We start from the raw sequence: 23,853 nt of genomic DNA, 5'->3' as shown, positions 1-23,853 counted from the left end.
ACCACAGTTTAAGAAGGATATTGACAAGCTGGAATGTGTGCAGAGAAGGGTGACCAAGATGTTCAAGCCAAGCCTTATGAGGAATGGTTGAGGGAGTTGGGTATGTTTAGCCTAGAAAAGAAGAGACCGAGAGGAGAGGCTAGGACCTGAACAAAGTGAGTAGCCTTCCCAGTAGGACATCAGAACAGGGGATCCTCATGATTCTTATTTTAGGGGTCCAATTGGTGATTGTAATGCACAGAGAGCACCTGTGTTGGAATGTGAGCATAGGATTGCTGGGGAGTACACAGTAGTTCTGGTGCTCAGGTGGAAAGCAAGAGACCTCTATCTGCCAGGGAGGTAAGAGTTGTACCCACATTCCTCCCTTAAGGAGATAGGGAAGAATGTTTCATTTTGCATAGAGAGACGCCATAGGAAGCTGCTCTTCAAACCGGAGGGCCAGAACAAGGTGATGTCTTCACAACCAGTGTGAAGAGCCCAGTATCATTGGAAAAACCATTAGATTAATGACATGCTAAGAAAGTTAGAATAGGGGTTCTACCCTGGCCAAACTGGCAACCTAAAATGGGACATATTTACTGAGGAACTTCCAGTTCCAGAAAGAAGCCCCAAGCACAGCCTGGAATTTGTTAGGGGGCAGGGAGCTACTGGCATAAACTTCATGGAGTGGCGTTAATTCATAATACAACCGCAGATTGGAATCCCTGTCTTCTGTCCAACCAGACCCAATTCACTAGAAGCACAAAACTTACGTACCTTCTTTGCCCATATTGCAAGCTCATATTGCCTGCTCCAATACCCAAGTCCTCATAACACAATACACCCATTTAACTGAACGTGGTGTGTCCCTGGGAAACACAAGGCTTGAGAGCTACCATGGCACCCTGTCTGGGAAGCACGGAGAAACTTTTTCCAAGGCAAAATTCACATTGCTCTGGGCATGACAAACTACAGCTATTTGCTTGTTTCCGTGAAGCTGTGCACAGAAATTGTCCCATCCTGCTTTGCCTTCTTGTGCTGGAAGCAGAGATTAACACACAGAGTAATCCGTGACAGTGGATTCCTGTAAAGACAGTGTCCCATGAACATCATATGGTAGCTTCAGATTTCTAAGCACAAAAGAGCCAGAAAGCTGCACAAGCTTTTGTCTTCACTTCTTCAAATGCAGCTCCACAAGCACAAAGGCTACAAACTAGTCCATTACTTTTCATATTCTTTTAAATGTGTGAGTGTTTGACAGAGAGCAGATATGGTTTTCCCAGGGAGGGTACTGGATTTGACCCAGAGTGCCTCAGGTCCCAATCCTTGCTCTGCTATGAAGTTTATTACTGAGTGACCTTGAACTAGTCAATCGGTTTCTCTCAGCCTCACCCACCTCACAGGGTTGTTGTAAAGATAAAATAGGGAATAGGGATAAAATAGGGAAACCACATGCAGTAATTTTCCAGATACAAATATGACAAATGCCTTCAAATGCAACTTTTTAAAAAGGGTATTTTTTTTTTGCTAGAGTTTTAGTCATAAGAAAATGGGAAACTAGAATAGCACGCTTGCATCTTGCAAAGAGATTCTTAACTGCCATATAGAATTAAACATGCAAATTACTGTTCTGTGTTATGCTATATGTTTACTGTTCTGGGTGAGATGCACTGCAGCTGTCAGCTCATATTTAGGCAACCTTCCTGGTAAGCTTTCTGTGGTCCCAAATAAAAAAATTCTCAGTGTTCCCTCTGAAATCCATAACAGTGGATAATAAGCAACAACACAAGGGAATGTGGGGAGAAAGGGATGAAAAGACAAGCGGGAAAAAGGACAAATGAAGAGACGACACAAAAGGCCCTGCACTCTTGCATCTTGTGCTTAGCTCTCACTGAAGTGGTAAAAATCCAGCAGCTGCTATAAAGAAGGCTGGTCAAGGCAAATTCTGTTGTTGTTTTTTTAAAATGATATTTATTGAAAAAAGAATTTTTAAAAAAATTACAAAGAAATAAAAAGACAAAGTTACAAAGAAAAAAGACAAAAACAGAAAAATAAAAAAAAACCATCATTTTCAAATTCTCGAATTTCATTACCTTCTTTCCATGACCTCCTCCTCCTCCCATCTCTTGTATCTTGATTAATAAGTGTCACAGCAAATCCTTTCCATAATTCATAGTATTCTGTCCTTACATTACCTTACTCTATTTTCATCTTATCTTATAAAAAACCTTAAAACTTAAGACTTAAGTCTTATTTTTACCAGCTTCTCATAACCATAACCTTTTTACCTGATTCTTTAAACATTTTTTAAGGCAAATTCTGCTTGCAAATTAATGCAAGTATTTCCCTTCACTCGTGTGCATTCCTGCTTCTGCTGTGTTGTCAGTACCAGGTCTGATGGTTGCATCCAAGTTATGTAGTCCAAGCACTTGCTTCAAAGTTTCCTGGACAGAAGTGGGCCTGGCTAGCAGATATAGTACAGAGCCTAGCAATCAAAATATTTCCAAAGAGTTCCTGTTAGAATCCTAGCCCATTCTCATCAGAACCGATAAGCATTCCGCAAACCAGCTCAAATTAATCAGACTGCGAAGAAGCAGAAACTGAGAAAAGAACCTTCTAAGCCAGGGGTCAGCAGACTTTTTCAGCAGGGGGCTGGTCCACTGTTCCTCAGACCTTGTGGGGGGCCAGACTATATTTTTTTTTGCGGGGGGGATCAACGAGTCCCTATGCCCCACAAATAAGCCAGAGATGCATTTTAAATAAAATCACACATTCTACTCATGTAAAAACATGCTGATTCCCGGACTGTCTGCAGGCCAGATTTAGAAGGCGATTGGGCCGGATCCGGCCCCCGGGCCTTAGTTTGCCTACCCATGTTCTAAGCATCACATGTGCAGCTCAAGTAAGCCACCCTAACCATACAAGACTGGCTGCTCAGTGTAATTTTTCCTCTTTTCTTCCCTTAGCTCTGGGATGTCGGCATGGGCGTAGCCAGGATTTTTGTTGGGGGGGAGCAGGCCTTTTTTGGAGTGGGAGCAGAATCTCAGTTAGCTATGTATTTTTATTGACTTTTATTGAGGTGGGGCCGCTGCCTCTCCCTGGCCAACCTTGGGCTATGCCCAGGGGCGTAGGGGTGAAATTAGACTTTATTTCAGTTTCCACTGAAATAAAGATCCAGTTTGCCCCTCTGCATGTGCATTAGTGTACACACACAGGTTGTGAGCCTCAATGACGCCCCTCTGGAGGCTTCACGCAGGGCAAAAACCTCAGCTTCCCCCTCCTGTAGCGATGGCGCTGCTGTGGTGCTCCTAAGTTCCTATGACAGAAAAATCTGATCACCTCTCTAAACAAAGGACATACCGTATTTTTCGTCCCATAGGACACTCCGTCCCATAGGACGCACCTAGTTTTTTGGGGGGGAAATAAAGGGGAAAAAATTTCCCTTTATTTCCCCCCCAAAAGCAGGTCGGGGAAACAGAACCAGGTCGAGGAACAGCGGGATGGCGGCGCTGCGCCTCCCTGCTGTCCCCCGAGCTTGTGGGGCTGGCCGATGTCTGCCCCGCGCGAGGGGCGCTCTGCATCAGGGCGCCCCCCCTGCGGGGCGGCAGGCTGCTATCTGCAGCGTGGGGAGCCTTGCCGGGAACTCCTGCAAGGCTCCCCATGCTGCGGATGTCTGCCTGGTGCGGGGGGCGCTCTGCTTCAGGGCGCCTTGCCCGCCGGGCGGCAGGCTGCTACCCGCAGCCTAGACATCCCTGCCGGACCTCCCGTAGGGCTGCCTAGGCTGCGGATGTGTTCCTGAAGCCTGGAGAGCGAGAGGGGTCGGTGCCTGGAGAGCGAGAGGGGTCCAAGCTTCAGCAAAAGCCTGCATTCGCCCCATAGGACGCACCCAGATTTCCCCTTCATTTTTGGAGGGGAAAAAGTGCGTCCTATAGGGCGAAAAATATGGTGATGTGCTTTGTCCCATTAGCTTTCAGTTAGTGCCCAAACTGATTGGCAGCAGTTCCAGACTATTATAATTTTCACTATTTTGGGGTGGGATTCAATCACCCACTGGAAAATTCAGGTTGGCGCTTTTACCCAACAAACGTGCTTCTCTAAAAGCCTGGACTGTTTGCAATAAGGAAAGTGACAGGAAAATGTGAGTAACACTTGCTTTTATGCAACACTGTCTAGCCTCTTTGCTAACATATCAACCTGAACACTCACTAAATGGCCAACGTTGCCTAACCTCCCTGCAAACATGTCTGAGTCAATGCTCAGTAAACAGGTCACGCGAAAGCACCCTTAGCCTCTTGAAAGTTGCTAGTACCTTCAAGGACACGGGTGGTGCTGTGGTCTAAACCACTGAGCCTCTTGGGCTTGCCGATCAGAAGGTTGGCGGTTCGAATCCCCACGACGGGGTGAGCTCCTGTTGCTCTGTCCCAGCTCCTGCCAACCTAGCAGTTCGAAAGTATGCCAATGCAAGTAGATAAATAGGTACCGCTCCAGCGGGAAGGTAAACGGCGTTTCCGTGCACTCTGGCACTTGTCACAGTTCATGCACCAGAAGCGGTTTAGTCATGCTGGCCACATGACCTGGAAAGCTGTCTGTGGACAAACGCCGGCTCCCTCGGCCTGAAAGCGAGATGAGCGCCACAACCCCATAGTTGCCTTTGACTGGACTTAACCATCCGGGGTCCTTTATCTTTTACCTTAGCACCTTCAAATACCAGAAGAGATTTTTGATTCATTAACAATATTTTATTCTCCTTCACCTCTGACCTCTTGCAACTGCAGCACATCAGAAAACCATAGATTTCAAGGGACTAAAGAGGCCAGATAATGCAGAGGGAGAACTTGGTTGAAGTACACTAACACACACCACTGATCAATCTATGTGCAGGGATAGACCAAACAGTCTCTGGCATGGAAAGTTTTTGACCCCCCCTGGCATTTGTTCAACTTTGGAACAAGTTAACCTTGTTCACACATGATGCTGGCCATAAACTATGGTTAGATAAATGAGCTATCATGGAGTGGCTGGATGCAGAGGAGCAGTGGGAGACACCAGCTAGGGTACCCTCAGGGGAGCCTCCAGTGGTAGAAGGCTCAGTGCCAGGGGAGTAGTGGTGGGAGGACAGTGAGTGGTCAGAGGGAGAAGAGGGAGCAGAATGGGGGGAGGAGGTGTCAGAAGCTGAAGAGATAACAGGGTTTAGTGAGCAGGAAGAGGCTGTTGCAGAAGGAATTGGAGGCAGAAGCAGAGTGGGAGGGGGGAGTGTCAAGAGGCAGAGGGGAGACAGGCTGCTGAAGAAGCCAAGGAATCTCCCCCTTCTGCTATGACCAGCTCCCCTCCTGCTTGATCTCCCAGAAGATGGAGAGGAATAAAGAGGGTGGAGCAAAGAGAGACAAGACAACAGATGCTTACGGAGAAGAGGGAGCAGACTGGGAGGAGGTGGTGTCGGAAGCTGAAGAAATAACAGGGTATGGTGAGCAGGAAGACTCTGTGGCAGAGAGCAGTTCAGAATTAGAGGCAGATGCAGAGGCTGGAGAGGACAAGGGCCAAGAGGCAGAGATGAGACAAGTAGCTGAAGAAGCCGGGGAGTCTCTCCCCCCCCCCCCGCTGCGATAAGCTCGCCTCCCCGCTGGTCTCCCAGCGGTCCTTCCCAAAGACAGACAAGGTGGATAAATCTCAGGTTGCTTGGGAAGGTCCCGGGAAAGGATGAGACTTAGGGAGCAGTGGGAAGACGGGGACCTTCGGTCCTTGCAACTGCTTCGTTGGGGCAAGACCTACTAGGAAGGGGTGTTTCTTTGAATAAAGGGTTAACTTCAATATCTGTATGTTTTATGATGGGCAGTGCCCCACCAACTTCAGCCTGCTCTCTGCCAGCTCCCATCTGGTCCAAGGGATGACAACTACCTGTCGGCTTCTCCTCCTTAGTCTCAAGTGTTTTCCGGGTATCAAGAGAGGAGGATGGGGGCAAGACTAGAATTAGTTGGCTCTGCCTACTATTGGGCACCAGGCCCAATGGACCACCAGCCGCCACTAGCTGTTCTAATGTGGGCTGCGCATTCACTAACCTCATGATCATAGGATAGAGTTGACATATTTCAAAATGTGAAAAGTTGTTGAGCAAAATTTGGCAAAAATGACACTGCCGACATGGGTTGCCATATGTCCGGATTCCCCCCGGACATTTTTCCGATTTCCGCCCGGACACTGCTTCCAACTGCAGTATTCCAGGTATGTCCAGGAAATTCTGGACATATGGTAATCATATAGTAGGAGCCAACTCCTAGGTGGATGGGCATTGCCATTCAAATGGTGTGGTGTGCACTGTGTCATGTGATCAGTTATGTGGGGCAGGGCTTACCTGGGCCCCCCAATATTTTATTCAAGTTGGCACCCCTGCTCATGGTGTTCACTTATTTTTATGGTATCGATACCACAATTACTCGTACACACATCAGTCTGTTGAATGGACAGGGAGGCTCTAAATTTCCCCACAAATTGTAATTTAAGAAAACCCAGTGTCCACACAATGCTGGTCATGCAGTTCAGTACGGACAACATTACAAATGACAATACATTGTTGGTACTCCTTGTTCCAGCTATTAAGTAGCTCGTTGAGTGCACCCTGGCAGCCACCTGGGTTACCTGCCATTACATCAAAACGCTACCTATGTGATATAGCCTGAAGAACACTACAGTCTCATCTGCTCCTACAGAACAAAGAACTCCTGCTGACTCACACAAGTGAGTCAGTTAAGCCACTTGTCACGGGCGGAAAAATCAGAATGCTTGGCAATGCATTTTAACCTTTTTTCTTATTTGTTTTGCAAACAGCTAGCTGTAGGGTTTTAAGCTTCATACAGCGGGGGGAAGCATTAACCAAAATGGTCAGACATGATGCTTTAGAGTTCCAAACCAAATATGAAAACAGTGTTCAGAAGAGCTCAGTGAAGGTGCTTATCAATATTGGGAAAGGTTCCCCCCCAAAAAAAACCCAACAACACACACACCTCACTTGCATTATTTTAGGCACTGGTTGCAAACATAACAATCAGCTTGCGGCTTTTGAGTTATGTTTCAGTAAGGCTTAGCCCCCAAGAAGATAAAACAAATGAATAGGGAATCTTAAGATCACTTCTAACACTTTGTGTTTAGCCAAATGTCCACACAAAAGTCCTGCTCAGCCCACTATGTCTTTGAAACATCCCAGCAGAGGGATAAATCCTTGTGGATCTGGGACGGACACATCCCCCATTTTTCTCCCAAGTTTGGTGAATTCCTCCTAGAGGGGACACAGCCTGTTTGGGTTGGCAGAGATCCCTGGCACTAGCTGAAGGTATGAAGTTGCCTCACGTCCAGAGAGAGGGCCCAAGGAATGCTTTCTCTCTCGCTCTCTCAGCTGCAGCCTGGGCTGCCAAGTACCAAGAATGGAGAGGAGCAATGCTATCAGAGCACCTCTGAGATCCAACGCAGGCAGTCCGTTTACAAAACTGAGCAACCTGCTTGCCATGAATGCAGAAGCTGTTCCTGTGGCCCACCCTACGTCACTACTGAACTACAGCTCCCATAATCCTTGACCATTGGCCATGCTGTCTGGGGCTGATGGGAGTTGGAAACATCTGAAGGTCCACCCCTGGTCTAGGTGGTCAGGCTCCTAATGGCAAAGGCATGGTTCTGGGACCAAGGATGAGGGCATGGCATCAGTAGTACCTCTGGTTTACAAATTCCTTTCTGGATACATTGCCAGGAGATTAGGCTGACATTCCAGCCCTGATCTCTCTGTTAAATTCTTCCTCTGACTCACTGCATGTCCTCAAAAGTCTTTCTCTTCTCTCTCTCAGAGCGCATTCTTGTTCACCTTTTAACATTGGATTCTACCACCAAAGGAGCTACTCTACATCTGCTCTGCTCTGGACTTTAATCGTTTTCATTTGCTCCCTAATGAATTAATTCTGTTCATGGTGTTAATAAGAATTCTAAGGTCATAAATGAAAAGAATGTTCACAAGCAATGCTATCTTTCTTGAAAAAGAGGTGCTGGAACTCACCATGGTGGAATCTACACACATATTTTAAAAATGCTGTGAAAATACTTTTTAAAAAAACAACATTTTGAAAAATGCATTGAATTTGTCATAGCTCACAGTTGCCATCTAGTGTCACATTTGTATATTGCACTTTACAACACATTTAAAACATTTATTTGCAGCTGTTCTAAACCACTGAGCCTTGGGCTTGCTGATCAGAAAGGTCAGCGGTTCGAATCCCCGCGACGGGGTGAGCTCCCGTTGCTCGGTCCCTACTCCTGCCAACCTAGCAGTTCGAAAGCACGTCAGAGTGCAAGGAGGTAAATAGGTACTGCTCCGGCGAGAAGGTAAACGGCGTTTCTGTGTGCTGCTCTGGTTCACCAGAAGCGGCTTAGTCATGCTGGCCACATGACCCAGAAAAACTGTCTGCCGACAAACGCTGGCTCTCTTGGGCAGTAAAGTGAGATGAGCGTCGCAACCCCAGAGTCGTTCTTGACTGGACTTAACTGTCGGGGGTCCTTTACCTGAGTCCTTAGAATGCCTCCCTCATTCTCTTAGAATGGCAATGGCGCCCACCTGAGAGGTGCCAGAAATGAGTTCTGGTGAGTTCTAGCTGGAAAAAAAGCCCTGTTCATAAGTGCACAAGGTAAACACACATACTTAAGTACATAAACCACATGTCTGAAACAGTACAAGAGAGCAATCCCAAAACCACTCTCTTAACTGATCCCAAATATTGTCTCTGCAGTTGAAGGACATATCTTAGAAAAACCCTTTCCAATAGTTCTTTTCAATTACAAGTCCTTCAAATCCAGTCAAAAGAGCGTATTTTGTGTATGAATAGGGGAGGTCTGGGACAATGGTTTCAGGAATTACATTATTTGCCATTTCAAAAAAATGGCCCAGACAGGCTAGAACAAGGCAATCAGCACACATTATTATCCACACTCTCAAATTTCTGTTGTAGACCAGGGGTAGGCAACCTAAGGCCTGGGGGCTGGATCCGGCCCAATCGCCTTCTCAATCTGGCCCGTGGACGGCCCGGGAATCAGTGTGTTTTTACATGAGTAGAATGTATTCTTTTGTTTAAAATGCATCTCTGGGTTATTTGTGGGGCATAGGAATTTGTTCACCCCCCCCCCAAAAAAATATATATATAGTCCAGCCTGCCACAAGGTCTGAGGGACAGCGGACTGGCCCCCTGCTGAAAAAGGTTGCTGACCCTTGTTGTAGTAGACAATCTCTTTCTGTGATGCTTTTGGGTGGGCTTTGGGCTTTGGCTAAGAGATCAGGCAATTTCTAAAGTCTTTAAAAACTGCTACACGCTTTTGTTGTGGGTCCTCCTCACCTCCTTGCAAGCGGTGGGCGGAGGGGGGGCGGTCCTGTTGAAACAGGAAAAGGAAGATCTGCCTTGCTTTGACTGGTTCCTTCATCCATCCACTCTTCTCTTTTGTAAATATAATTTTATTTATCATTTCCCATTTTACAACAAAACATACAAATAAACAAAACCAGAGGAAGAACACATGGGAGGGGGAGAGTCAATCAGTGACAGGCAGTTGAGGCTGCTAACGTTGCAGGAGGCCTATGTTTTCCATCAGTATCTCTACAACACTGAAAGTTAGATATAAGGACTGGATGTTTTAAATTGGATGTGCAAACTTAGATTTGTGATTCAATTGTAAAATGCAAAATTGGGGAAAAAAATTAAGCAAATTACATATAAGATTCTCAGGCTGCATTTGCATGTATCTTTTAACAGCTATACTATATATATATATATATATATATGCAGGTTTTGGTGTCTTCGGGTGTCTTCCCGTGTAAGAGTTGGGGTGTCTAGGCGACGTTTCGACGAGGTCTCACTCGTCATCTTCAGGCTGGTGCTTTCGGCTTCTTGTTACTGGAACAGAGCAGGATCTCAGTGTTTGAGTTCCTATAAATACTGTTGAGGGGGTGTGGTGTATAGCCTCCAACGTTCTGGGCAGAGAGGAAGTTCCCAGGTTAGTGTGCCTTTTCTTCTTTTGTTCCTTAATTACTTGAGGGATATCTTGAGTGATTTCTTGAGTGATATTCTGAGTACCACTTAGGTGGGTCATTAGGTGTGGATTAGTTGCTAAAGCTTTCGTGTCTTGACCTCTTGAGCTTGTGAAGAGTTTTTCTGAGAAGATGGCTGTACTGCACTTAGTTGTGCTCTGGCTTGGCTTCGTGTATAGGGGCGAGCTGTGGTTTTGTGCCCTGTGCCAGCCAGATCTGTGTAGGGATTGCAGGGGGGTGCAGCATCCGGAGGTGCCACTATGGTTTGGCTACTGGATGGTGTCTGTAATTTATCTGTGGAGAGGGTCTGGGTTTGGGTCTGGTGTGGTTGATTGGTGATGGCGTTCTGTGTGCCTCTGGTTCTGGTGTCGGTTTTTGTGGGGAGGGCTAATTTCCAGATGTCTGGCAGGCGGGACGTGTCGTCACGCTTGTTCATGTTGTGAGGGTGTTTCTCTATCTCGATGGCTTCCATGATTATTCTCTTGTGGTGATGTTCCATGTTAAAGAGCAATTTGGAATCTGCAAAATTAATTTCGTGTCCTGTTTCTTTCATGTGTTGGAAAAGAGAGGAAGTTTTTTCTTCTTTTTTGACGGCATTCTTGTGTTCTGCGATACGTGCATTTATTCGTCTGTTTGTTTGTCCAATGTACGTGGCTGGGCAGACTTTGCAGGGTATTTCATAGACCCCTTGGTTTTCCAACTGGATTTTATCTTTGGGGTTTCTGAGGATATTGGCTATTTTTTGGTTGGTGCAAAAGGCTGTTTTGATATTGTGTTTATGGAGGATTTTGCTAATTTTATCTGTAGTGCCCTTGATATAAGGAAGGAGGGCCATGCCATTGTTTTCTTCTGTGTCTTGGTTTTTGGGGGGTGTTTCTTTTTGGATTAGCTTCGTAACCCTGTTTTGCTGGTATCCATTGGCGATTAACACATTTGAGAGATTCTGTAACTCAGTTGTCAAGTGGTCTTTGTCAGCCAGGCGTTTGGTTCTGGAGATGAGAGTCTTGGCTACGGAGTTTATTTGTGCAGGGTGGTGGTGTGATTGTGCATGTAAGTAGCGGTTGGTGTGTTTTTTTTTCCGGTAGATAGTGTGACCCACTATCTAATGACCCACCTAAGTGGTACTCAGAATATCACTCAAGAAATCACTCAAGATATCCCTCAAGTAATTAAGGAACAAAAGAAGAAAAGGCACACTAACCTGGAAACTTCCTCTCTGCCCAGAACGTTGGAGGCTATACACCACACCCCCTCAACAGTATTTATAGGAACTCAAACACTGAGATCCTGCTCTGTTCCAGTAACAAGAAGCCGAAAGCACCAGCCTGAAGATGACGAGTGAGACCTCGTCGAAACGTCGCCTAGACACCCCAACTCTTACACGGGAAGACACCCGAAGACACCAAAACCTGCATTCCTGTACCCGTGAAAATCTACGAAAGCAAATATATATATATATATATATATATATATATATATATATATATATATATATGATATTTAATGGTTGGGTGGCCATCTGCCATGGATGCTTTTGTTGAGATTCCTGCATTGCCACAGGATTCTTACACAAAATCCCAGATCATCATCATCATCATCATTTATTTATTTATTTATTTATTTATTTATACCCCGCCAATCTGGCTGGGTCTCCCCAGCCACCCTGGGCGGCTTCCAAAAAAGTATTAAAATACAGTAGTCCGTTAAACATTAAAAGCTTCCCTAAAGAGGGCTGCCTTCAGATGTCTTCTAAAAGTCTGGTAGTTGTTCTTCTCTTTGACATCTGGTGGGAGGGCGTTCCACATTGCGGGTGCCACTACCGAGAAGGCCCTCTGCCTGGTTCCCTGTAACTTGGCTTCTCGCAGTGAGGGAACTGCCAGAAGGCCCTCGGCACTGGACCTCAGTGTCCGGGCAGAACGATGGGGGGTGGAGACGCTCCTTCAGGTATACTGGACCGAGGCCGTTTAGGGCTTTAAAGGTCAGCACCAACCCTTGTTCCTATTTCTGTCAAGCATTGCATCCTGCGCTCAACCATACAGCCAGCTTATGAGGGGAAATCTAGAGGCAGTGAAACAGCAGCAGGTTGGGAGAGTCCTATAGCCTGCAGAAATCCCCACAAAATTCAAAGCAAATCTCTCCAGCCTCTGCAACAACCGGCCAGGAGCATGGGATGAGAGCCATCAGAACAGAATGTTGTCAGAGGCTCAGAGTCCTGCCAGCTTTAGAAGGGCTGAGGAAATACTGTATTAGATTTTCCTTATTGGATTGCTGTATTAGAATGAGCTGTTCCCCAAATCAAAATCTGAGTGGAACGCATTGTGGATGGCTGCTGCGTTGGCTGGCATCAATCAGATTACGTCATAGGAATGCTTACCCTGAAGTCATTGTGGGTTTTGTTGTTGTTTCAAAGTAACCTACAGCAGCTGCAGGAAGCTGCAATCTGGATCAAAAAATCACAAAGGGAACTTTTCTAATACAAATCGTGCCCCTTTCTCCCCACTGAATTAAACCCAGTGGGAAGGAAAATACAGGCATTTGAAACTTCACCCCACTATGTGCCAAAAAGAAGCTCACAGAAGATTTTGAGCAGCGGGAAAGCCTGGCGTGAAAGAGAGAAGCACTCACTTGTTACATCTGGATATATAACCCAGGTTGCTCTTCCTCAGTTTCTTGGGGTTTAAGATGGACCAAACCAAACTGATACAATCTATACAGTGGTGCCCCGCAAGACGAATGCCTCGCAAGACGGAAAACTCGCTAGACGAAAGAGTTTTCCGTTTTGGAGGTGCTTCGCAAAACGAATCTCCTATGGGCTTGCTTCGCAAGACGAAAATGTCTTGCGAGTTCCTGCTGGTTTTTTTCCCTCCCCCCCCTTTTTCTAAGCCGCTAAGCCGCTTATCAGCTGATCCGATCAGCAGATAAGCCGCTAAAAGCCGCTAATAGCGCTAATCCGCTAATCCTTCAATGGGCTTGCTTCGCAAGACAAAAAAAACCGCTAGACGAAGAGAATCACAGAACGGATTCTTTTCATCTTGCGAGGCACCACTGTATTGTGACACCTGAAGCCTTTGCCACTGTTTGGACAAGTTAGGTCATATCCACACTTAGCTCTCGTTATGTATTGAGTTGAATAGTTGAATAGGTCCTAGAACAATAGGATTCAGAATTCAGCAGTCTGATTGGTCCTAGAACAATAGGACCCAGAATTGGTCCACAGGAGCCACCCAATCCAGCTCCAGGTGGAAGTGAATCCGCAACCTGATTGGCCTACAGGAGATTCCTGGAATTAGCCAATCACGTGGGGCCTATTGTGTAATAATGTATATAAAGCAGACATTCTGGGGGAACTTCCATTCCTCTTCACCACTATGAGCTGAATAAAGAGCATGAAATCCACTCTCGACTCCAAGTATATTTCAGCTCACTTCTCGCTGCTCTCTCTCTCTCTCTCTCTCTCTCTCTCTCTCTCTCTCTCCCCCTATCTCTGCCTCCCCCTCTCTCTCCCTCCCCCACCCACCCACCCACCCAGGGGAAAATCACTCTTTATCACTCAATTGGAACAAACAGCAATTTGGTTTCCCCCAGACTATTCATGCCAAGAAAGCTTGGGTCAAGCGCAAAACTGCTTGGAACCATGTTTTCTAGGCACAGCACAAGTGATGAGCCCTTGGTGTGATGATTGAAAGATGATTTCATGATAACCATGAAATAGGGTTCATATTCTAAGGGGAAGGGATTTAAAGCTCACCCAGGCTCCAAGGAAGGAACTGTGTGGGTTTGGTGGAGGACTTGAAAACTGTGTGGGAAGAGACCCCAAAAGTCAAGAGGAGCTGAGGGCCAGAAGCACCCTATCTAGCGTAACTAAAAGAAGGATGTAGAGTCAGCACAATAGATTGAGGGGGCTTCCTAATGGGGGCCTTATGTCACAAATAGGTCATAAAGACCTTATTTTTCTGTATGCACATTTGGTACATTAGGTAAAGGGACCCCTGACCGTTAGGTCCAGTTGCAGGCGACTCTGGGGTTGCGACACTCATCTCGCTTTACTGGCCGAGGAAGCCGGCATACAGCTTCCGGGTCATGTGGCCAGCATGACTAAGCCGTTTCTGGTGAACCAGAGCAGCGCACGGAAACGCCGTTTACTTTCTCGCTGGAGTGGTTTAGACCACAGCACCACCCGCATCCCTTATTTGGTACATTAGCTTCCACAAATTCCTGATTTTGTTTTTTCTAGCAGAGGGAGGATTCCCTTCCCTTGGACCATCCTTTGGAATCCCTTTTGGGGCCAGGTAGAGAAACTGCGTGGGACACGCGTGGCGCTGTGGGTTAAACCACAGAGCCTAGGACTTGCTGATCGGAAGGTCAGCGGTTCGATTCCCTGCGACGGGGTGAGCTCCTATTGCTCGGTCCCTGCTCCTGCCAACCTAGCAGTTCGAAAGCACATCACATTGCAAGTAGATAAATAGGTACCGCTCCGGCAGGAAGGTAAACAGTGTTTCCGTGCGGTGCTCTGGTTCGTCAGAAGCGGCTTAGTCATGCTGGCCACATGATCCGGAAGCTGTACGCCGGCTCCCTCGGCCAATAAAGCGAGATGAGCGCCGCAACCCCAGAGTCAGTCACGACTGGACCTAATGGTCAGGGGTCTCTTTACCTTTACCTTAGAGAAACTGCATGAGATTTCTCCATGTGCTGGTTGCCAGACTGAAGCAGGGATGAGACCTGTGATCCTGCCTGCTCTGGGAGATTCGTTTTTTAAATAAAAAACCTACAAGGGCAGCACAGATGACGGTCGCTGCAGCGGTTTTGGTTTTAATGGCTTAATCATCTGGCTTCTTGGGCTGGCAGAGAGTGGCTGAGATATCGTCATGGATTTTTTCACAAACCAGCAGATCATAAACTCCTTGAAGCTTTCTCCTGTCACTCAGGCAGCACACTCCCATGGGGCCAGTAGAATCCAAGACCCTAGTTGCTTGGGGGGCTGAAAAAGCCCTTAGAAGGAATGCCAGGACCTGGTTTGCAAGCACATTTCCAAATAAAGAGGCAAGCTGGCGCCAAGGTTGCTTTTCCCAGAGGTACATAAAAACCCAAATACTGGTGACTCGTTGCTCTCTATGGTCGGTATAAGTTTCCAAAGCATTAACATACAGTCCAACAGAGTTGAAAATAGAGACATTCAGGCAGGTAATATCCACTATCAATGATCACTTTCAGAGCATCCTCCTGTCGGACACCACTCCACATTGCTGCAAGCTCTGCTCGGCTTGCTGAACACTATATTCATTAGGTCTGCAACAGTTTGTTCTATGTTGCCTTCAAAAACAGAATGTGTTGTTGACAAACTTACCATTAACTTAAAAAAAAAAAGTTTGATGGACTTTGCAGCCTTATCTGTACATGCTTGCTTTGAGGTGTGCACAGAACCAAAGTCTTTGGTGAAATAGGCATTGTCACCCTCCTCATATTCCATGATAAGATAACCATGGTTGCAATCTTACGCACACATCGTTGGGACAATATTTTGCCAGGGGTGGGTAGCAGAAAATCAGGATATTGGCCAGGTTTGTACACCACAAGAAGTCAGGTTTGTCTTAAAATGTGGTTTGCTCATGAACGTGCTCCCGGTCTCCCATCCTGGCACATCTCAAAGAAGCTATATTATGCCTTGCCTCGTTTCAACCCACTATGATCAGCAAGCCAGAATTAAACCTTGGTTTTCTTTGAAACAAACACTCCGACTAGAGAGAACCAAGCTCACAAGGGGCAGAATAGAGACCTATGTGCTAGGAGGGCAGCAGAGAGGAGCAAATCCTTTCCTATCAAACCATGGTTTAAGACAAATTTTGACTTTAGATGTCTAGACAGCTTGCAATCAAAACTAATAAGAAAATTAGAAGATCCCTTTCTTAATTCCAGTTCCATGTCTTGGTCTGGGGGGTGGGGTTTGCCCTATTTCACCACCTGCAGTGAAATTAAAAGGTGAAGGCCCCACTGAAGCCTCTCTTACCTGAGTTGCATGCTGGCACCCGTGAAGACAGCAGTGGCAGGTTCCAGTAAGAACTTGTGGAGCCCTCTTGAGATATCACGAGATTTGAGCAAGATCTCGTGACATCTTGCCAGAGCCACTTCTCTGTTCGTGGTGTGGGTCTGTAAGGGTGCCACGTTTTTGGACTTCCACCATTGGCCTTGTCCTGGACTTCCAAATATGTCGCCATTAAACACCCCTGAAAATTATAGTGGACCCTTGGGTTGCGAACGTGATCTGTGTGGGAGGCACGTTCACAACCCACAGCACCGCATCTGGGCATGCGCGTGACGTGATTTGGTGGTTCTGCGCATGCGCGAGCGCCGAAACCCAGAAGTAACCCGTTCTGGTACTTCCGGGTTCTGCGCGTCCGTAACCCAAAAACGCGCAACCCGCAGCGTTCGCAATCCGAGGTACAGGCATTCCAAAGAACAGAAGTGCAACCAACATACCAAACAATTTGCACCCCATCGTTGAAAAGTGTGTGTGTGTGTGTGCGCACACACCTACAGGCACCTTCCCACTTGTGCATGACCACAAGCACATGACCGCTGATGTGCACACTGTTTTTGGCACTAAAAGGGGGGTGGGGCAGGGGCAGAATGGGGTGAACCGGATCGGAATGGACTGACGTGCAGTGGTCATGAATGGAACCCCAGTTAGCAGGAATTCCCCTGTATATAGAAAATTAGCAAAGAAACGAAAGCCAGCTTCAGTTTCACAACTCCTTGTTGCAGCATAGAAACTAGCTTGAACATACTTAAGAAGTTCAGAGTTAAAGTGTGCAGATACCACGATTTAAGGCAGAAATGAGTGCATTTGGATACAGCATTGCATGCAATATTGATTTGTTAATGTTGTGCAAATATTTTGCCTTTCCTTGGTGTTGAAAATGAGCAGATCTTGACCATAATGCTTCATCGTGATCCGAATTACTCCTTAGCTGTACATGAACCTTACTTCTCAAAGTAAACAATGAGGCCACCTCTGGCCAGTTAAGAACATAAAAGGCCCTGCTGGATCAGACCAAAGGGGGCCAATCTAGTCTAACATTCTGTTTCCAGAGGTGGATTTAGGGCAGAGCACAGGGTGCACAGTGCACAGAGCCTAGGACTTGCTGATCAGAAGGTCGCGGTTTGAATCCCCATGACAGGGTGAGCTCCCGTTTCTCAGTCCCTGCTCCTGCCAACCTAGCAGTTTGAAAGCATGTCAAAGTGCAAGTAGATAAATAGGTACCCCTCTGGCGGGAAGGTAAACAGTGTTTCCGTGCTCTGCTCTGGTTCACCAGAAGCAGCTTAGTCATGCTGGCCACATGACCCAGAAGCTGTCTGTGGACAAACGCCGGCTGCCTTGGCCAATAAAGTGAGATGAGCACCGCAACCCCAGAGTCGTCCACGACTGGACCTAATGGTCAGGGGTCCCTTTACCTTTACCTTTTACAGGGTGCTGAGCCAAAAAGGCACCTTCCCACCTCCCTCCCAAAGCCTAGTTAGTCCATGTCCAACTTTGAGAAGGAGCTGAGAGGGCTCTAGGACCCTGCCAGAGCCTTGCACCTCCTTTCCAAAGCCCAGCACCTTGCTGAGCCAGCTTCGGGAAGGCAGCATAAGGGTTGAGTGTTTGTGTGTCAAATTTTGGCCTCACGCTGGGTGCCATATTACCAAGGTCCTCCCCTGCTCCTTCCCACAGTGACCACCTGCAAGATTGGCTGTGAGAAGCCCCACGAGAAGGAATTGTGAGGGCGATAGTCCTCTCTTGCTGCTGTTTACTCCCTATTGCATTCAGCGCTATGCTGCTTTCGATACTGAACGTAATATGTAGCTATCATCACTAGTAGCCATCGACTGTCTTATCCTCAGTTAATTCTCCTAATCCCTTGCAAGCCTTAACAGGCCCTTCCCTGGAATGGAGATTGCAGCCTTCTGCTAAAAAAGGCTTTCCAGGTCTGCTGTCATTTGCAGGTGCAAACATGATCAAAAGGCTGGACATTAGCATCACTTTAGTGGCCAGAGCTTCACCACGCATTGGACCTAATTCCAAACTCTGTTCCTCTACAGCTAGCACAAAAATACGATCCCCAGAAGGAGCACGAACTGCGGCAATGGATTGAGGAGCTGACTGGGAAGCGCATCGGAGAAAACTTTATGGAAAGTCTGAAAGATGGAGTCATCCTTTGCGAGTAAGGAACTAGGGGTGGGGGACATGTCTGGTAACCTCCACGAGTCTTGGGTGCTTTTTTGAAGGGTTGGCACCAAAGAATATCACCACCCACACCCTGGCACCCAGAACCTGCAACTGTTGTTATGATAGACAAATTGTATGACAGGACCAAGCAGTACGTAACCTACAGGGAAAAGGTGCCCAACGCTGGCAAGAGACAACAGTTTAAGAGAGTTCATAGTGGGTTTGAATAATGCACACCCATGAGGCAAGGTGGGGCAGTTGCCTCAGGACATCACACTTCAGGTAACTGGAAGGGGCAGCAGATCCTGCCTCTGTGAAGCACACCCTACGCTTCTTGGGACGTGGGTGGCGCTGTGGTCTAAACCACTGAGCCTCTTGGGCTTGCCAATCGGAAGGTCAGCAGTTCGAATCCCCCCGACGGGGTGAGCTCCCATTGCTCTGTCCCAGCTCTTGCCAACCTCGCAGTTTGAAAGCACACCATCACAAGTAGATAAATAGGTACCACTGCGGTGGGAAGGTAAATGGCATTTCTGTGCACTCTGGCTTCCGTATAGCTGATTCCCTAGTTCCACTAGTGGGAGCCTGTGCAAAGGCACAAGGACTTTCACTAGTGCATTGGGGCTGCCCGTCCCGTGTGCCCAGTAGGCTCCCAGTTGGCTCAGGAGGCTCAAGAGCACCCACAGAGCAGCGCATAGAAAGAGGAGAGGGAGGTTGTTCTGTCGGTCACGTAGAAATGCTTCTGTTGATGGACCATTTGTTTTAATGTATCATTGAGTTCCTCTGTAAGTGGCAAAAAGTGTGCTTATCTGCCGGCCCCAGTCACAAGATCAGACACCATGTTCCAAGCTTATGCTTGGATCTAGTGACAGACAGTGAAAGAGCAGTCCCCTTGCCAAATTCCCACCCTGCCTCAATGTCTTTGCAGGATGTTTAAGGACAAAAGACGGGACGCGGGTGGCGCTGTGGGTTAAAGCTTTGGGCTTGCCGATCAGAAGGTCGGCGGTTCGAATCCCCACAACGGGGTGAGCTCCTGTTACTCTGTCCCAGCGCCTGCCAACCTAGCAGTTCGAAAGCACGTCAAAGTGCAAGTAGATAAATAGGTACCTCTCCAGTGGGAAGGTAAACGGCGTTTCCGTGCGCTGCTCTGGTTCACCAGAAGCGGCTTATTCATGCTGGCCACATGACCTGGAAGCTGTACGCCGGCTCCCTCGGCCAATAAAGCGAAATGAGCGCTGCAACCCCAGAGTCGGCCATGACTGGACCTAGTGGTCAGGGGTCTCTTTATCTTTACCTAAGGACAAAAGACACACAAACCTTGCAGCACATGAGATGACACGCTGCTCTGAGGTCATCGGCCTGACTCTGCAAATAAGCTACACAGCTGAAGCATGAACATTAATGTAGGGTTGCCATGTTTCAAGAAGTAAAAATCCAGACACAAAAGTTTGTTTGTTTGTTTAACTTATATACTGCCCTATACTCGGAGGTCTCAGGGCGTTTCGCAGAAAAGATCACAATATATAAAATCATATATCAAATTAAGAACAATAACCCAAGAACAACCCCCCCCCATAAAGAGCCACATTTTAAAAGGAAGTTGAGCTTTTTATGGGAAATTGACCGAAAAAGGCAAAGAGTGATACACACACGTCACACACTTCCTAGTTCTGCTGGCAAAAACCCAAAGATTTTGTCAATTTCTCAAAATTCACACACACACACCCAACGCAAAGTTCACTATTGGAATCTCGGGGAAAACTGGATGTGTGGCAGCCCTAACTAACTGAAATTATGTTGATGGATTTTACAGAAAAAGTCCAGCTGTCATAAGAACTTTCAGGCCAGCCGCAATGCTAGGTTTTACATAAAATGTTCTGGCAACCAGCCCAGAGGTCAAACAACCTAGCTGATGGTTGGTGTTTTTCCCTGGTCGTTTGGCAACCCTACTCACCACCCCAGCCAATTGGCAGAGAGGTGGACTTGTTCCTGCCTTCCATGAGACTGCTTTACCTATTTATCATTTTGAATATTAAAAAAAAATAAAAATCTCTCTGACAAATGAGCTCAACACCACTCAAACTTAGAAAGCAACACCTGCCATCCTCTTATTTCCCTCTAGCATCAAGCTAGATTTGTAAAAACTTGTCTTCCTCCTAAAGATAGTTTGATAGTTGGAAAGAAAAAACAAAAATGGGAAAATTCAGCAATAATCATCAACAGGTTTTTGTTGTGAGTAGTAAGAGAATTTAATTGCCTTGTTTTAAACAAGAACATATCAGAAGATAATATAGCAATTGAATAGGATTGCTGTTCATCTTTTTAATATGTTTTATTATATTTTCTATGGTTTTTTTTTTGTAACCATCATCTTACAGCTTGAGCAATGGATCATGCAGACCTTTATCTGATCCAGAGGATCTAGTTGTAAACTGAAAAGCAGCAGTATTCATTACCCAATTCTACAATAAGGAATGATCCCAGTGTTTCTATATAACAAGGAGCATTCTTTCTGCTGATTGTATTATAAGCATAGCTGTCAACGTTTCTCCTTTTTTAAGGGAAATTCCCTGATTCCGAATAGGATTCCTTGCAAGAAAAGGGAAAAGTTGACAGCAGTGATTATAAGTACATTTTAGGGCTGCTGCATATACAAGCTGTTTTCTGTACGGAGGTTCCCTGTGTATAGAAAAAGTGTGGTGTAGTGGTGAAGAGCAGTGGTCTCGTAATCTGGTGAACCGGGTTCGATTCCTCACTCCTCCACATGCAGCTGCTGGGTGACCTTGGGCTAGTCACATTTCTTTGAAGTCTCTCAGCCTCACTCACCTCACAGAGTGTTTGTTGTGGGGGAGGAAGGGAAAGGAGATTGTTAGCCGCTTTGAGACTCCTTAGGGTAGTGATAAAGCAGGATGTCAAATCCAAACTCTTCTTCCTCCTCTTCTTCTTCTTCCAAAGTATGATGTCGGAATAAATCAAAAAAATTAAAAATTGTCCAGTAACACCTTAGAGACCAACTAACTTTGTTCTGGGTATAAGCTTTCGTGTGCATGCACACTTCTTCAGTACGGTGTGTTCTTGCATCAAAAGAGTTGCAGATTGGGAAGTCTTGAAGGAGAAGCGCATGGCACATGAAGTAATCCTTACACTGAGCAGCACACACGACACTTAAGAAATAAACTTCTTTTTCCCATTTCTGTCTTTCAGCCTCATTAACAAACTCCAACCTGGATCTGTGAGGAAGGTGAACGAGTCCACACAGAACTGGCACCAGGTAAACATTGTTAGGATATTTCCGTTCCACCTTAAAAGGGAGCAGGCTTTGTGAGTCACAGAGTCTGCGCATTTCCTGTTCACAGGATGTTTATGTTTTTCTGTTGCTTTCGTTTCTCTTTCTCGGTGCCTGGACGCTGAAGAAGGCAGTCATGTTTTTCTCTGTTCTGACCAACGCTGAATAAACTTGTAAATATGCTCTCCTGCGTGCATCTTTTGCTGTGCATTATCTGCTGATAAGAGCGTGCATCAGGTCTGGAATGTGGCAAGCTATTTCTGGACCTCGTGTCACTAATTGCTGATACTGCGTGTCTACGGGAGATCGATGGACGTCCGGAGGCGACGTAGGGTCATGATGGACTTTGTCTCCCTGGCAGTATCCCAACAAACATTCCCTCTAATTCATTGCTAATCCGTGTATCTCTCATTAAGTTTGCCTCTCCAAAACTTGCTTTGGAAAGTGGAGTGGAAAAGGATGAACTGATTAAAAAAACTTTAATGATACACCAGGCATCAAAATCTGCATTAAGAGTTCCTCGGCCAAGCTTTTTCTCTATGGCCATCAGCTTTATCTCCCACAAAAGGCTTCTGCGCCATCACACAAAATAACGTGCCCCAATCGCATTTTGCTCTTTGACTTTTGTCCATTATTCCTGCGAGCCTTGATTTAACAACATATGTGCATGTGTGGGGGAAAGAGAGGGCTTGAGCTAAAAAGAGGGTGCTCTTTCCAGAGAAGGGGAATATGTGAGAATCCGGCAACATCTGCATGGCCACAGATCTGTCTGCCACAGATCTATTGCCAATGGGGTATTTGTGGAAGGCAGTCATCACCTGGACAAGCACGCTAGGGCAAGAAAAGACCCGGCAGATAATTCATTGGCCTCTCCTCTTTTACAGCTGGAGAACATTGGCAACTTCATTAAGGCAATCACAAAATATGGAGTGAGGCCCCACGACACCTTCGAAGCCAACGACCTCTTTGAGAACACGAACCACACTCAAGTCCAGTCTACTCTGATTGCTCTGGCTAGCATGGTAAGTGGCCTGGGACCCCAGCTGCCCATTTTTCCTGGTAAAAATGCAAGTAGCGGTGATGGAACAGCAATTAATAAGAGCGATAAAAGTGTTCCACAAACACGTCCTCAGTAATTTTTTCAGCCAACATCATCCCCATATTGTATATGAAGTCAAGAGAACAGTCGCTTGACTGAGGCCACCTGGAGAGTTCATGGCTTAAGATAAGTTTCAAATAGGAGACCCTTAGTTTGTGGCTCTCACTGCCACTGGCTCTGATTCAATATGGGATGGCAGCAGAGATGGGCGATATCTGGTTTTCAGCATCGCGATATATCACCACCTAAACATCACGATATACTGATATATCACAATGTCTGAAATAAGGATAGAGCTGGTTTTCAACTTCATGATATATCACCAGCTAAACATTGCAATATACACTTGTAACTTGGAAGTCGAACGGAATCTGTTCTAGAAGTCTGTTCGACTTCCAAAATGTTTGGAAACCAAATTGCGGCTCCTACAGCAAATCAGAAGCCCCAGAAGCCCTGTCAGACGTTCAGGTTCCAAAAGAATGTTTGCAAACCAGAACAATCATTTCCGGGTTTGCAGCGTTCGGGAGCCAAAACGTCCGAGTTCCAGGGCATTCAGAATCCAAGGTATGGCTGTACTGATATTGTCACAATGTCAGTAATGAGGATGGAGCTAGGTTGGCTTCACAGTTGGCATTGGCTGGCTTCACGGTTTCCCCCACATTGTGATTTTTGCACACACCCACTCCCCAGGCTTTGCAATATATTGCCACATCAAAAATTATGAAATGGATTTCATGATATGGACTTTTGGAAAATATATCAATATATCGCCCAGCTCTAGATGGCAGCAACATGCATTAGCAATGTCACCTGTATGCTGTGCACTAGTCCAGTGTTTCCCAAACTTTTTTGGGCAACGGCACACCTGTTTACTGAAAAAAAATCTCGCGGCACACCACCATTAAAGCCCCGCCCCGTGACGTCAGCGCGCAGCGTCACGCCGGGAGGGACGCTCGAAAGTGAAAGTTTTTTCCCTCCCCCCTCAGTCCCTCGCTCGGGGGCAAAGCGCCTGCTTTTCACGCAAAAGGTCGCTGGTTCAATCCGCGGAGCTTTGAAGCTAAAGGTTAAAGGGGGGGGGGCAGAGAGACGTGTAGACCCGTTTGCTTAGAAGTATGTCCCCAGTGTTTCCCCATGGGGTCCCAAGGAAGAGCGGCGCCACCCGATTGGATTTCCTAAACTCCCGCCCTGAGCGCTGGAGTTCCGCGTAACCCAAATTAAACCCGGTTGCTTACACTCTG

The 23,853-nt window shown here is 46.6% G+C and overlaps 1 protein-coding gene across 1 annotated transcript in view; it reads left to right on the top strand.

Moving 5' to 3' along the window:
• CNN1 (calponin 1) overlaps positions 1-23,853 on the top strand; it is a 40,201-nt gene that overhangs the window by 5,542 nt on the left and 10,806 nt on the right. Inside the window, exons 2-4 of the mRNA XM_083483194.1 lie at positions 18,107-18,228; positions 21,435-21,501; positions 22,401-22,538. Of these exons, the coding sequence (XP_083339320.1) occupies positions 18,107-18,228; positions 21,435-21,501; positions 22,401-22,538 (327 nt within the window). The remainder of the gene's footprint in view (positions 1-18,106; positions 18,229-21,434; positions 21,502-22,400; positions 22,539-23,853) is intronic.

This window comes from Podarcis liolepis, assembly GCF_965112155.1.
Source record: "Podarcis liolepis genome assembly, chromosome: 17".
NCBI lineage: Eukaryota > Metazoa > Chordata > Lepidosauria > Squamata > Lacertidae > Podarcis > Podarcis liolepis.
Note: the sequence above shows the minus strand (reverse complement) of the source record. Positions and strands in the feature narration are given on the sequence as shown.